The sequence below is a fragment of the Macrobrachium nipponense genome, chromosome 37 (genome assembly GCF_015104395.2).
Source record: "Macrobrachium nipponense isolate FS-2020 chromosome 37, ASM1510439v2, whole genome shotgun sequence".
Classification (NCBI taxonomy): Eukaryota; Metazoa; Arthropoda; class Malacostraca; order Decapoda; family Palaemonidae; genus Macrobrachium; species Macrobrachium nipponense.
The window spans coordinates 13,641,092-13,656,255 of record NC_061097.1 but is presented as its reverse complement, the minus strand read 5'-3'; the positions used below and the strand labels follow the sequence as shown (position 1 = coordinate 13,656,255).

The following is a 15,164-nucleotide window of genomic DNA, read 5'->3' as shown; positions in this document are numbered from 1 at the left end:
CGCGGGAGGGGGACCCCGTAACCGGGTGGCTCACCGTGATCAACCGGTGGTCTTCCCAGCCAGGTGAAAGATACGAGGTGGGGAAGAACCGTCGGAACAACATCAATATCACTGATATAAATAGGATTACTTATAATAATCAATCAAATAAAATTAAAGCGATATCTTAAAGCTAGACTAACACGGGGAACACGAAGCTAAGCAAACAGAACATTAGGTTAATCGCCGATCCGAAGAAAGGGGTATGTTAGCCTAATTTAACCTCTAGTTCAAGAAAACGGGGGGCAGGCTAATCACCAATCGACAATTGGGGTATGAAAGCCTAACTTAACGGTAAAATAAATGATACAGGGAAGCTAATCGCCATACCGAAGCATGGTGTATGTTAGCCAACCTAGTACCTATAATATTATTAAAGGTAATCAGGAACTAGAGAAGGAAAGAGAGAACATCAGAATAATTAAGATGATATGACTCTCAATCGTGACTGATAAAACTCCTAACAATGTAAGGCGTAGCTAGACTAAGGTCCGAAATGTGCGGTCGGAGCGTGCCCCGTGGAGGCCTAACTAAAAAACTAACTGCATAAAGATATAGAAACTATGTATAAGTAACCATATCTAAAGTACTGAGAAAAAGGGAAATCTCTAACGGTATGGAAGACCGAAAGAGATAACCCGTACCGCCATGCGGTCGAGGGGAATACCGGCTGATAAGGCTCCGAATATGTATAAAACACGAAGATCATCATAAAATGAGATCAGTAACCCCAAACAGTACTTAACTTAGAAGCAGAAGTTGAAGACATCTTGAAAATAAAAGATAATCCAAATAGAGCGAAACACAGCACAGAAAAAATTTTAACGTTTGGTGTAACGCGCGCTATCGAAAGGAATGACGTCTCAGGCGTCGGAGGCGCTCACGGTAGTAGTAGACCGGGAGCTGTAGCACGGCTCCTCCGTAGTTCGGGGTTTTGTCGAAGGAAGAAGCTAAATGGCAAGGGACCTCTGGTAGTGATTCCACTCGCTCCTTACTATATCGACACTTCTATAAGAAGTGAGCGAGCCATTTATCTTGGCATTATATTGTTTCTTTTTTCTCTAGGATGAATAGCAATATTTATTCTTCAGAAATAGTATCAAAGGAACCATTTCACAGGCCGACATAGGTCAAGCCCAGAAAATGATATATATATATAATGGATACAGACACAACGATCCTTTGGTGGAGAGGTAATAATCTCCTACAGGGCTTGACTTCAACTAACCACACATAATCCCCACTCTCCAAGAGAACATCTTAAATAATCATTGACAATCAACAACAAGTAATATACAAACTCAACTAGTCATAAACGGTCATTTACACCTCTTCCTTAATAACCCACAACAACAGAAATACCTTTATACATAAACTGTCCAATTAAACCCAAACAGTAATTAACAGTTTCAAACAATAATTATACACATCCGCTTGAGGGTCCCGGCGATGAGTTCTGCCTTGGTGCTGTCCCGAGTGATGCCATGGATCCGGAACTGTATTTCTGCCCATTGCAGCCATATTGCGATGTCCTCACTGCAGAAGGGCGGCAGCTTGACGTGGTGGACCCCTGATGGTGCGGTCGTCTGGGGCGCGGGCACAGGTGTCAAGGAGGACTCGAGCGTGAAGAAGGATCGTCTCGCAGATCACGGGGTCGAGGTGGACACAGAGGAGTCAAGTGAATGCACTGAACTCTATCATATTGTCAGACTCACGCTTCTGGTCGACGAGAAGTCATGAATGGCGGGCCATACCGTAAGACTGAACGCCAAAACACTTCTGTGAAGAAATGCTGTTGTGAGTTTGCTAATGGTGTTGAGGAGTACCAGAAAACCTAGACTAGGCGTTGTATGGTTCTCTGAAGGTGAGTGGCAGTAATTAGTCCTTTAATGGCAAAGCCAAAACCGCTTGGGTCACCTACTCCTGGGTCACCAATTGTGAAGTCTGAGTAAGACGAGGAGAGCGAGCGAACTAATTTTATTCGCAAATGAGGCTGTACATGAGACGGCACATGGACGGAAGCATAGTGTCTGTCACGCACGCACGAACAAACATAAACAAAAGGGACAGGACCCCCCGCTGTGATTGTGTTTCTTCATAGACGAAAATACATGAATAATATTACATAGAGGGACTGGATTCCCGACACATATACATAAAAAGAAAGGGCGTAAAATGCTCTACATTTTAGTTCATGGAAGAAGAGGACATATGGATATACAGATTTTTACAATGGAAGGGCAAACATTCTACTGACTGCCGTCCTTACACTGCATTAATGCCTCCGACTCTAAATATTCTTCCCAGCCCTTTTTCAGATGAGTTACGATTCCTCACTCATTTCAAAAAGGCCCAGAAGTCTGACTCTTGATCATGCAGCTCCTATACTATGATCAAGTTGTCAGAGTCAGGGCACTCCTCCTTGCTCTTACAACCAGGAGGAATAGCCCAGGTGTGCAGAACTCTCCAGTCAGTTCTAGAGGCTCACTCCCATTCCTCCCACCAATCAGTGAGTCTTCCTTATGTAAAGGACTGAAAGTTTGTATATCGTTTAGGAACAAATCACAATTTTTGAAAGTAAATTGTATTTTTCCTAATTATATAAACCTGAGGTCCTTTAAATTAATACCCACCTCATGCCACTCCTCAATCAGAAACCTAGGTTGAAAGGCAAAGTGGAGTGTTTACATCCGGGCTGGCAGGTCTACATGCCTACCAGACGGTAGTTACTGCATAACCACCTTATTCAAGAATTTAACGGCCGTATTCCAGCCTACACTGAAAGTAATTCCTTATGTAAAGGACCTCTGGTTTGTATAGTTAGGAAAATTACAATTTACTTTTAAAAGTTTTGATTTTATAGGGAATAAACAGTTTTACATAACTGAAAACTATGAGAAATAAATATAAATGACTAATGAAATGAATAAATGAACATTTAACATCACTCTTACCTTTATGGAAGACACTTGTTAGTGTATGGAAGATGAAGAGGAGGGAGGGGGGAGTAGAGGTTATTGTTTGGAAGGGAAATCTCCCTCCAGAAGGACTTCAGGTATCAAGGACCTTCTTGGGGTTACGTACTTATCTTCATTTTTTACTGGCACTATCTGAGGTTACTTCCCCTGTTCATATTTTACTGGCACTAGGACCACTTGAGAGTCACTGGACCCCTGTCGCACAACAAAACTGCCCAGAGACATTTATTTCTGGTGTTTCTTTAAAATTTGCTTAAAGTTAAATATGGCATTCTCATTAAACATGTTGGAGACACAGATTACAACAGCTTTCTTAGGATGATAATTCTCCAAAAAAATTTTCACATAACTCCACTTTGCAAACATGTCCTTAATCACTGAAGTAGGCACATTATGTATGCTAATTCACTCTCTGAATTTTTCAAGCCACCCTCTGCTGGCCTTAAAGACACTAACAGCCGCCATCACTTTCCTACAAGTTCTTTCTTAAATTCTGTAGTGTTTCTCATCATTTTTACAGAAGGGCTGGCACTTGTAACTTTCTTTGGCCCCATGATGGCTTATTTAGCAGTTGCACTCAAATAAAACTTACAAAAAGCACAAAAACAAGTAACACAAAAGCAAAATGGGTCACGTGAGAACATGGGATGCTATGTTTGGGAACTCGGTACAGGGCCTAGTCAAGCGGTAGGCCCTGGAAAGAGTGTTTCCGAGTGTATGAAATCCAAGGATATGTACAAAATCCAAGACAAAATTTCATCAGAAAAAGTCTACGAAAACCAAGGCGAACAAAAACTGAGGTTCCACTGTATATTTTTGTATATATAGTATAATCTGAATTGAACAAATTTGTATGTGCATGAGATGAAACATGTAAATTGATGTCCCTTTGTGTAGTGCAGATCTCACTTTTTTAAGTTATTTCGGTTCAAATTCCATTTGGGAAGAATGGCTGCATTCACTTAACCCTTCAAATTCATGATTTGATTGGCAAGTTATAGTTTTTTAAGGTACGCATTCTTTACTCAGCTATGGATCTGAAGTTCATCAATACCTTTATTTTAATATTCATTTGTATCCTTCTGTATTTATTTTCTGTCATTTTCTTAAGCAAGTTTGTAAATTGTTTGTGTGTTTTTAAACAATAGACACCTGAACAGCTATATAAACTTGGCCAAAGCCTGCATTGCATTTCCAGTTTCGAAAGTGTTTTACTAGAATTTCTTCTTTTAAATTGTTTATTTTTTACTCATACAGTACATACCTATATTTGTTCCTTTTCTTAGTTAAGTTTCTTATACGTACACTGTAGTACTTCTGAATGAAATGTTTTCTTGCCTTATTATCATCATGTCTAGCATTTCATAGATATTTTAGTAGGTGGTTTTTAAACTTTATCCATTTTGTCCTAGCCATTCAATTCTCATTTTAGAGGCTTGCTGGGCAGGTTTTGAAAGAATTCAGTGTAATTCAAGGTTCTGTTAAAAATACTATAATTTGATTTCTGAATTTATGCTTAATCTTGTGCTTTTCACCTTTCAGATTGATTTTGGAGATTTACAGGACCCTCAAGAAATAGATTTTGGTTCAGATTCTGCAGGTGGAGATATAGATTGGGGAAATCTGAATGCAGATCAGCCTGTTGAAATTGACTGGGGTATTGGAGAGGCAGAGGTAAAGTAAAGTGTGTGTTTGTGTTTATATGTGCTTTTAGGAATTTTATTTGCTGTTTGCTATCAAAACCTCAAAATTACCGATATAGATTATGTTAACCCTTAATCGCCGAGCCAGTATTTCCAAAAGTGTCTCCTGTATGCCGGCGGCGTTCGTGAGTGAACGCCGAAGCGGAAAAAAAGTTTTTTCAAAAAATCACAGCACGCTTAGTTTTCAAGATTAAGAGTTCACTCCTTTTTTTGTCATTGCCTTAAGTTTAGTATGCAACCATCAGAAATGAAAAAAATATTATCATATATAAATATTGGAATATATGACAGCGTGAAAAAAAAATTTCATATATAATCGTATACAAATCATGCTGTGAGCAAAACAGTTAAAAGTTAATGAGTTAGTTATTTTTTCGTTGTATTGTACACTAAATTGTGATGATTTTGGTATATAACAAATTGTAAAACAATCAAAGCAACACAGAGAAAATATTATAACAATATGATGCATGAATTCGTAACGCTCTGACATAAAAAAAAGTTGTTTTCAAAGATTCACCATAAATCGAATATTGTCCTAAAGACTTCCCGTTTGTTGTAAAATGAAGGTAATTTATTGAATATTACTAGGCCGTAAGTGTTGTAGCTTACAATTGCAGTTTTCGACCATTTCGGTTGAGTTAAAGTTGACCGAAGGTCAAATTTTTTTTCTATATTCTTTTATTTATATGAAAATATTTCAAAACTGATAAAAGCTACAACCATGGGTTGTTTTTGTTGTATTCTACATGAAATTCCGCACATTTTCATATATAAATCTCTATGTAACGGCTAGTATAAAAAGGTGCAAACATTATGATAATCGGATGAAAAAATTTCTGATTTTTTCGGAAGAGTTCCGCGCGGATGTAAGGAAAAAGTTTTTTTTCATAAATTCACCATAAATTGAAATATTGTGCTAGAGACTTCCAATTTGTTGTAAAATAAAGTTAAATGATTGAATATTACTAGAATGTAATAGTTTTATCTTACAATTGCGTTTTTTTATCATTTCGGTCGAGTCAAAGTTGACCAAAGGTTGAAATTTTGGCACTTATCATTATTTATATGAAAATATTTCAAAACTGATGAAAGCTACAACCATGGGTTGTTTTTTTGTTGTATTCTACATGAAATTGCACACATTTTCTTGTATAAAACTTTATGTAACGGCTAATATAAAACAGTGCAAACATTACGACTTTCGGACGAAAAAATTTCTGATTTTTTTGGAAGAGTTACTGCATGAACGTAAGGAAAAAGTTTTTTCATAAATTCACTATAAATCGAAATATTGTGCTAGAGACTTCCAATTTATTGCAAAATAAAGGTAAATGATTGAATACTACTAGAATGTAATAGTTTTAGCTTACAATTGCATTTTTCTACATTTTCGGTCGTGTCAAAGTTGACCAAAGGTTTGAAATTTTGGCACTTATCGTTATTTATATGAAAATATTTCAAAACTGATAAAAGCTACAACCATGGGTTGTTTTTAGTTGTATTCTACATGAAATTGTGCAAATTTTCATACATAAAACTTTATGTAACGGCTAATATAAATCGGTGCAAACATTACAACAATCGGACGAAAAAATTTCTGATTTTTTCGGCAGTTACAGCGCGGACGTAGGAAAAAGTTTTTTTTTTAAATTCACCTTAAATCAAAATATTGTGCTAGAGACTTCCAATTTGTTGCAAAATAAAGGTAAATGATTGAATACTACTAGAATGTAAGATTTTTAGCTTACAATTGCGGTTTTCAACCATTTCGGTCGAGTCAAAGTTGACCGAAGATTGAAATTTTGGCACATCGTTATTTATATGAAAATATTTCAAAACTAATAAAAGCTACAACCATGGGTTGTTTTTTGTTGTATTCTACATGAAACTGCACACATTTTCATATATAAAGCTTTATGTAACGGCTAATATAAAACAGTGCAAACATTACGACTTTTGGACGAAAAAATTTCTGATTATTTCGGAAGAGTTACCACGAGGACGTAAGGAAAAAGTTTTTTTTTTTAAATTTACCATAAATTGAAATATTGTGCTAGAGACTTCCAATTTGTTGCTAAATAAAGGTAAATGATTGAATATTACTAGAATGTAAGAGTTTTAGCTTACAATTGCGTTTTTATTTATATGAAAATATTTCAAAACTAATAAAGCTACAACATTGGGTTGTTTTTTGTTGTATTCTACATGAAACTGCACACATTTTCATATATAAAACTTTATGTAACGGCTAATATAAAATGGTGCAAACATTACGACTTTCGGACGAAAAAATTTCAGATTTTTTTGGAAGAGTTACCACGTGGACATAAGGAAAAAGTTTTTTTTTTAATTCACCATAAATCGAAATATTGTCGTAGAGACTTCCAATTTGTTGCAAAATAAAGGTAGATGATTGAATATTAATAGAATGTAATTGTTTTAGCTTACAATTGCATTTTTTTACCATTTCGGTTGAGTCAAATTTGACCGAAGGTTGATATTTTGGCACTTATTGTTATTTATATGAAAATATTTCAAAACTGATAAAAGCTACAACCATGGGTTGTTTTGTTGTTATATTCTACGTTAAATTGTGCACATTTCCATATATAAAACTTTGTGTAATGGCTAATATAAAACTGTGCAAACATTACGACAATCGGATGAAAAATTTTCTGATTTTTTCGGAAGAGTTACCGCACGGACGTAAGGAAAAAGTTTTTTCATAAATTCACCATAAATCGAAATATTGTGCTAGAGACTTCCAATTTGTTTTAAAATGAAGGTAAATGATTGAATATTACTAGAATATAAGAGTTTTAGCTTACAATTGCGTTTTTCGACCATTTCGGTAGAGTCAAAGTTGACCGAAGGTGAAATTTTGGCACTTATCGTGATTTATATGAAAATATTTCTAAACTGATAAAAGCTACAACCATGGGTTGTTTTATGTTGTATTCTACATGAAATTGCGCACATTTTCATATATAAAACTCTATGTAACAGCTAATTTAAATGATGCAAAAATTATGTCATAGTGACAAAATAATTTCTGAGATGTTTCGCTGATGCTTTTTAGTGCGAGAAGAAAGAAATTCGCGCTTACGCACCTGGGTAACAATTGTAAACAAAACAGCAGCTTGATCCGTGAACTCCCAACATCCCTCAAGGTGCATGATACAAAAGTTTTCGCCAAGTAGGCCTATAACTATTTTTCCGCAAATTTTTAAAAAACCTTTTGCATCGACGTTTCATACGTCAATTCGGCACCCAACAGACAATTTTCATCGACGTTTAATACGTCCAATCAGCATTTAAGGGTTAAGTATATCTTAGTTTAACCATACCACTGAGCTGATTAACATCTCTCCTAGGGCTGGGCCAAATGATTAGATAGTTTTACATGCCAAGGAAGCTATTGGTTACCTAGCAACGAGACCTACAGCTTATTGTGGGATCCGAACCACATTATATCGAGAAATGAATTTCTAATCACTAGAAATACATTCCTTTGGTTCCATGTTGGCAGAGCGGGGAATCGAACTCACCACTACCAAATTGGTAGCCGAGCAAGTTAACTACTCGTCCAACAAGTTCTGTTAAGCATCAGAGAAAGTTTGTACTAACAGAAAAGTTAATCTTTAGTTCTGGGAGTTTCAAGACAAATTGGAAAATTTATAAGTTTTCTGTACTGATATAAAATACACAGAAAATTTAAGTTTTATAACTTATGTACAGGTAATTCAACTGCTAATAAATAAATGCTAATTATGATTTTAAACTGTATTCTCATTTTTCATGTTTTTCTTATGCTTCCAGGGTGACATTGCAACAGATGAGATTGTAGTTGAAGAGTCAGGAGTAGGAGGAGGAATTGCCAGAGACACTGATGCCATGACTCTTCTGCTGAACCCTAAAACTCGCCAGCAGTTCATTGATGAATTATATGAGGTTATTCATTCATTCATATCTTGTCGCGCTAGTACAGGTCAAATTTTTCTGCTTCTTGGTGGTATTTGTACATTACAGGTTCTATGTTCTTTAAAGTAAAATATTTTAATGATGCTTGCTCGGTTGTAAATGTTCATACTAGCGGGTGAATGTAATTTTAATTGTTTGAACTTTATATTACAGATGGAGGGATTTCTGAAGCAACGAAGGTTAGAATTACAAACTGAAGGAAATATATTGTCAATGAGTCAGTTTACATCAGCACCTGCAAGTGTACAAGATCAGACAATAGAAAAAACAGATGAAATGTTATCTAATGTCCAATCAATTATTGCCAAGATTTCCACTACAAAGTTACAGCATTTATTTTTGATCAGCTCTTCACCAAGGTTTGTAATGAATTTTCACTACCAATAACTCATTTTACCAAAGGTGGGGTTCACTAGATAAAAAAAGCTGCATATGTCATCATTCATCCTCAAATCTCCAAATGAAAGATGAACTGTGCAACAAAGACCCATTAAAGCATTATATATTCATTTTATGTTTTAATGGAGGTCTCATCAGTAGCACGTCAACCCTTCTGGGATATTTTGCCACTTATATGGCATTCTTATTTTACATGTCAGCCATGCCACCAACCCATCATTCTGTAGGCACCTTCTAATGTGTGCTCAAAATATTTATAATGCCTCTTTTTACCCCAGTATAAATTCATAAATTCCTTTCCTCTTCCCTCTACATGACCAAGATAGTACAACAAAATAGTATTGTATGTGTGTGTGCGTGTGCTTGCACGTGTGCATTTGTGTGTGTGTTGTTTTTTCTGTTTTTTGAGATGGGGAATCCTGCTTACTCACCTGTCAAACTCCTCTCTTCTTCAACTGACAACTCAAGTACTGTATCTCTACCACTGCACTGCACTGTGGTCGGAGAACTCACCTTTGGTTGTGAAACTTTAATATATCCTTCAAAGTATCTTGTGTTGTAGTCATTCTGTATGTCAAGGGTATGAGAACAATTATTGTAAGTTTATGCATGTTTTCACTTGTATTCTTGGTTATTTTTTAGCCTTAATAAAGTTTTTATTTTTTCCAGTGTCCAGGTTATTGGAAAATGTGCTAGAGGAAAGACTGAGATAAATTGTTAAACTCAGTAATTATCAGTTTGGCTTTATGCCAGAGACTCAACAACATGAGCATTCTTCATAATGAGACAACTATGGGGAAAATATACAGTGGAACCTCGGTTTTCACACATAATCCTTTCCAGAACCTCCCACGAAATCCAAAATGTATGAAAACCAAAACAATAATTCCTATAATAAGGAATAATGTAAATCCAATCCAATTAATGCATTCCAGACCCCCAAAAATATTTTAAAAATATATATTTTATAGGGAATAAACACAGAAAACAATGAGAAACAAATATAAATGACTAATGAAATGAATAAATAAACATATTGCAATACACTCCCTCAACACCTGAATTAGCCTTGGTCACTGATAGGTGGGGCCCAGAATGAGCTTAAGTACGATCTCTCTCCTCTCTCTCTTCTTACTATAATGAGTGTTATGTCTGTTCGTCCTTCTGTCATTCAATCACGGCCAAACGGCTGGTCCGATGGGCATGAAACTTGGGGTGGGAAGTGAGAAGGGATTCCCTGAAACAGAGCTGGTTCTGCCTGTGAAATGGGGCTAGTTATACCTGTAGACTTAGTTATTTTACAAATTTATCATACATAATTTCTGTATACATATGACTTATCATTTGGAAAAGAATAGTCTCTAATTCTATCAACTGCAATCCTATCTGTTCATAAGATTATTCAAAATACACCTTTCCAGGAGTCTGGGATTGCTAGTAAGGGTAATGTAAGATGTATTTGAAATTATATTACATAATTTCTGTATTGTAAAGTGTTTTTAGATGATAGAGCATACTGTACAGTATATGGAATATTTGCTAATTATTTTCCAGTCTGCTTTTACTGAAATGCAAAAACTTTTATAGAGAGCAGCTGGGGATGAGAGTTCACGGGCACTTAAACAACTGGGATCAGACAAAGTTAAAAATATGGCAACAATTTAGTACCTCTGTCATTTCTCGTGAAATTCCTGGGTTTGTTTATTTTTGTGGTTTTTTTTATGTTTTTGGTACAGTAGATGATATTTTCATTGAAAGGATATGTATAGTACAGTACATTACAGTACTGATATACAAAGAAGAGAGAGAGAGAGAGAGAGAGAGAGAGAGAGAGAGAGAGAGAGATTACAGTTACAGAAAAAAAAGTTTTGCTACCAAGAATGACTGCACAAGAATTTTTTTGATAAATTTATGGGTGATGCCACACAAACGACGTAAACCAAGAACTTAGTGTAGTATAAATTATTTTGTTATCGCAAATGTATTTGTACATAATCATGAAAATACTAACATGACGCATGAAGGCTGGGGTCAAACATTGGCGATTTCACACCAAGCTTGTTGTAACGGCCACTTTATGACTGAATTACTACCTATTTACGCTCAAATCTCCATGTGCTGTCACACAGTCCATGACTAGTCCTTGAGTTTACAGATGTTTGCTGAGTGATTGCAGATGTCAAAGCTTCATTGGGCATACACGGTTGAGCCTTGACAAATGTCAAAAGTTGCCATTTCATGCCATCGTACAAGAGTGTCCTTTTGCCCTTCCAATGTACGTGAATGTCTTCATGTGGTTATGGCAGATGCGGGTAGCAATTCCGACGTACGGTGTCCATTACAACATACGCGATGTCGTTCGCCCCTCCCAATGTCGGAGTGGAGCCTGCGCAATAGGGTGTGCAGTTCACAGGCACGATTCATTAGACAAGTATGCCTTTTTTTTTCGGTTTTGATGAACATTATATTTGTAGTAAGAATATCAGTATTTCTTACTAGTAACTTTTATTCAGGACTTAAACTAAATTACCCCTTTAGAAAATATATAAGTCAGTGACTTTATTGCAATAGGCAGTCCCCGGTTATTGGTGATCTGGTTTTATGGTGCTTGTCTAGCACCATAAAATCGGCGATTCATGGTGCCATAACGGGATGGAGTTCCGGTTATCGGCGCCATAAGGGTGCTTATGGCGCGCCATAAGGGTGCTCATGGCACCATAAGGATGCTTATGGCACCATAAGCACCATTATGGTGCTATAAATCGGCACACCCCCAGGAACAGAACCCCCGCTGATAACCGGGGACTGCCTATTTATACAAGTTATTAATGTAAAGTATAAAAAATGAAATGGCACTTTATGGAGGAGTGATGTAGAAGCTGCATTTGACAACGTTCTCAAGGGTCGCTGGTAAGTGAGAGAGAGAGAGAGAGTGAGTGGCTGGTTGTTTTGGTTGTTGTCTCGTTAGGTTGGTGTTCGTTTGGGTAGTTAAGGAGTGAATTGCTTGTTGGCAGGAGGTTGGGTTCATCTGAGGATTTGGTCACAGAGCCTTGAGGGAGTGAGAAGTAGTCAGTCTATATTTGGCAATCAGTCAAGTGAGGCAGTTTTTTGGACAGAGGTAATGAGTTGCTGTTGTGTGTTTTCTGCATTGCTTTGATGTTGTGTAATTGAGTTTGTTGTGCTTGTGCCCGTCTGAAGGTTGTTGAGCTTGTGAGTTTATGTTGTGTTTGATTTGTGAATTGTTGTGGTAGTGAGTTGTTGTGTAGTCTTGGCGTTGATTGATGTTTGTTTGTGTTATTGGTTTGTTGTGTTTTGAGTTGTTTTGTAGTCTTGATGTTGGTTGGTGTTTTTTTGTGTTAGAATTGTGGTGTTTGTTGAGCTGTGTGAAGTTTGGTGTCATAGGTGTTTGTGTGGTGATTTGTCATGTTTTTTGAGTTGTGTGGTTTTGGTGCTTGTTTGGTTTTTTGGTGTATAATATTCAGCGGTTGTTGTGTCTCAGCGACTGAATCCAGTGGACAGCACAGTGTCTCGCCCTAATCGTATCATTTCCTGGTGAGTAAATGTGTTTGAGATAGTGTTTTTTGCCTTGCTGAACCAAGTAAGTGTCCTGTTAGTAATTAAAGTGCAGTTGGGGGAAATTTGTAAGCCAGGAGTGGTTAACATAATGTGGCTAGGTCTTGCTTGCTTTTGTTTTTTTAGCTTGTGATTCTGCCACATTATTTTGGTGCGTGAACAGGGATTGCTGGTGTGGCGGTAACAGGATGGCTGGGATAGCAAGGATGGTATGACTGCTGAAGGGTGGGATGAGGTTAGGAGGCTTAGGGAGGAACTTTGGTTGGCGAGGGAAGCTAAGAAGGAAGTGGAAGTGGAGAATGAGAGGTTGAGGATTGTGTGTGAGAAGCATAAGAGGGAGTTGGAAGAGTTGAGAGATGATGAGGAATGCAGAAGAGGGAATGAAAGAGTAAGTGAAAGAGGCCGAACAGCAGATGGTTGAGAAGATGGATGAGAAGCTGGGATTGATGATGAATGCGATGCAAGAGATGATGAAAGGACTGATTGGAGAGCTTCCTGGTCCTTGTGACAGGCTAGGAGTGGTGAAGAAAGTGACAGAGAGGGTAGATGAAAGTATGAGTGATGAGGGTGATGTGGTTATGATGAGTGAAGACAAGAAAGGAAAGACATAGGACAAAGATAGGTCTGAGGATAAGGATAAAAAGGGGCTGAGAAAAAGAAGAAGACTAAGGGAAAGGTTAGTAAGGATGACGGACAGGATGAGACAAAGACTGAAGACGTTGGGGAGAGGGCTGAGAATAAGGAACAGGATGAGAGTGATTTGGATAGTGGTAGATGGGAACAAGTAAGTAAGATGAAGAAGGGTGTGAAGGGCATGGATCTCAGTATGGAAGTGGATTCATTGTATTTAGAAGAGGTTAAGAGGGGCCAGGATGGAAGTTGTGGAAGTGAGAGTGAGAGTGAGCGAGAAATACAAAAGGCTGTGTATATGAGAGAGGTATCCCAATGTGCATGGCCTGAAGAAATGGGAGTAGGGAGGAAGGGGACTTTTTCAAGGAATACAAGAAATATTATATAGCAAAGTATGGGGACAGGGAGAGTTTGGATTAAGGAGTTAGGAGATTTTTTGACTGGGTATTTGTTATACATGTATGGGATAATGACGTGTGTAGATGTGTCATATGAAAGTGTTAAAACTATGATTTTGAGGAGACAAGAATGAATGTTGGTGAGTCATTGTGTATGTATGCCGGTTAGAAATATTAGCTAGGAAAAAGTTTGGGGACGAGGGAATAAATGAGTGTAAGGAGTTGGTGAGGAAGTTGTTAGTGACTGTGCCTGAGATTGTATATGAGTTTATAAATCTAAAACGTAAGGAGAAAATGAGATGGACGAATGAGAGGTTAACATGGAATGATATTTTAGAGATAGTTGGGGATTACAAGCTAGATAGGTGTATGAAAGAGAGCAGAAGTGTCAGCATCAGGGCCGAAGTAAATGAGGGTATGCCTGAGTTCAAGAGCTATAGGGAGGCAGTTTAGAAAGGCTGAGGAAAATAAATGGCAGAGCGAGTGGTTGATAGGAGTGTTAGAACAAGTAATGTAAGTGTGGTGAAACCTAAGAGATATAGAAGTGGAAGTGTTGGAAGGTTAGGGTCAGTTAACTGTGAGCAAGAGCAGAAGTGTTATAGATGTTGGAAATCAGGGCATAAGAAGAATGAATGTCAGTGGGCATTAGGAGCTTGTTTTGGGTGTGGAAAGAATGGACATTATGCTAGGATGTGTAAAGAACAGCGTGCAAAGTGTGCTGAATGTGGAATGGAAGGTCGTGGCAATTGTGTTTAGGCGAAAGAGGATGAGTCAGGCTGGGAATTCGGGAAACTAGGTGTTAAGGGGATTCAGTTGGGTGGGTCCTCTAGTGTACGACAGTATGTTCAGGAGAAGGCGATAGTGAGTGGTTGAAAGTGAATAAATATGAGCCAAGCATCAGTGAGCAAATGGATTCGGGGGATCGGCAGTGAGTGTTGGTTGAGTATGGAAGAAAGGGGAAGAAGGTAAAGAAAGGGAAAAGCGAGGACTGTATGATAGAGGGGTTAGTGTTAAGGTAGAGATGGTTGATAAGGCGTGCAATACAGATATGTCTGGGGAGGAAATGGATGAGACATACAGTGTGTGGGTTTGGAGTTAACAGAGTTTAGTGAGATTTTGACAGGAGGGAGCCAAGTAGTAGGGAGGTAGTTGACAGTATGAGTCCCTTCAGGAGTTTGACAGGAATATGAATGGGGTGAGCAATTTGGTAACAGAGATACGGAAGATATTGGGACCAGAGTTAGAAGGAGTAGATGAGATAGTTAATGAGATTTAGGAGGACAGTAGCGAGGGAGATAATAGGAGTATGGATGAAAGTGGTCTGGAGGAAGTGAATGGTGATACGACTGAGAGAGAGTATGAGGGGCCTCGAACAAGATCCAGGGGCCAGTATCTGAACATCCCTGGGTGTTGAGAAAAGCAATATAGTGTGGATGTTGTGAGTATGTGAGGAGACATTG

General features: G+C 37.7%; 1 protein-coding gene across 1 annotated transcript in view; it reads left to right on the top strand.

Annotated features, from left to right (window-relative positions):
- LOC135209027 (CDK5 regulatory subunit-associated protein 3-like) overlaps positions 1–15,164 on the top strand; it is a 214,041-nt gene that overhangs the window by 193,466 nt on the left and 5,411 nt on the right. Inside the window, exons 8-10 of the mRNA XM_064241562.1 lie at positions 4,560–4,691; positions 8,543–8,674; positions 8,858–9,063. Coding sequence (XP_064097632.1) covers positions 4,560–4,691; positions 8,543–8,674; positions 8,858–9,063 — 470 coding nt within the window. The remainder of the gene's footprint in view (positions 1–4,559; positions 4,692–8,542; positions 8,675–8,857; positions 9,064–15,164) is intronic.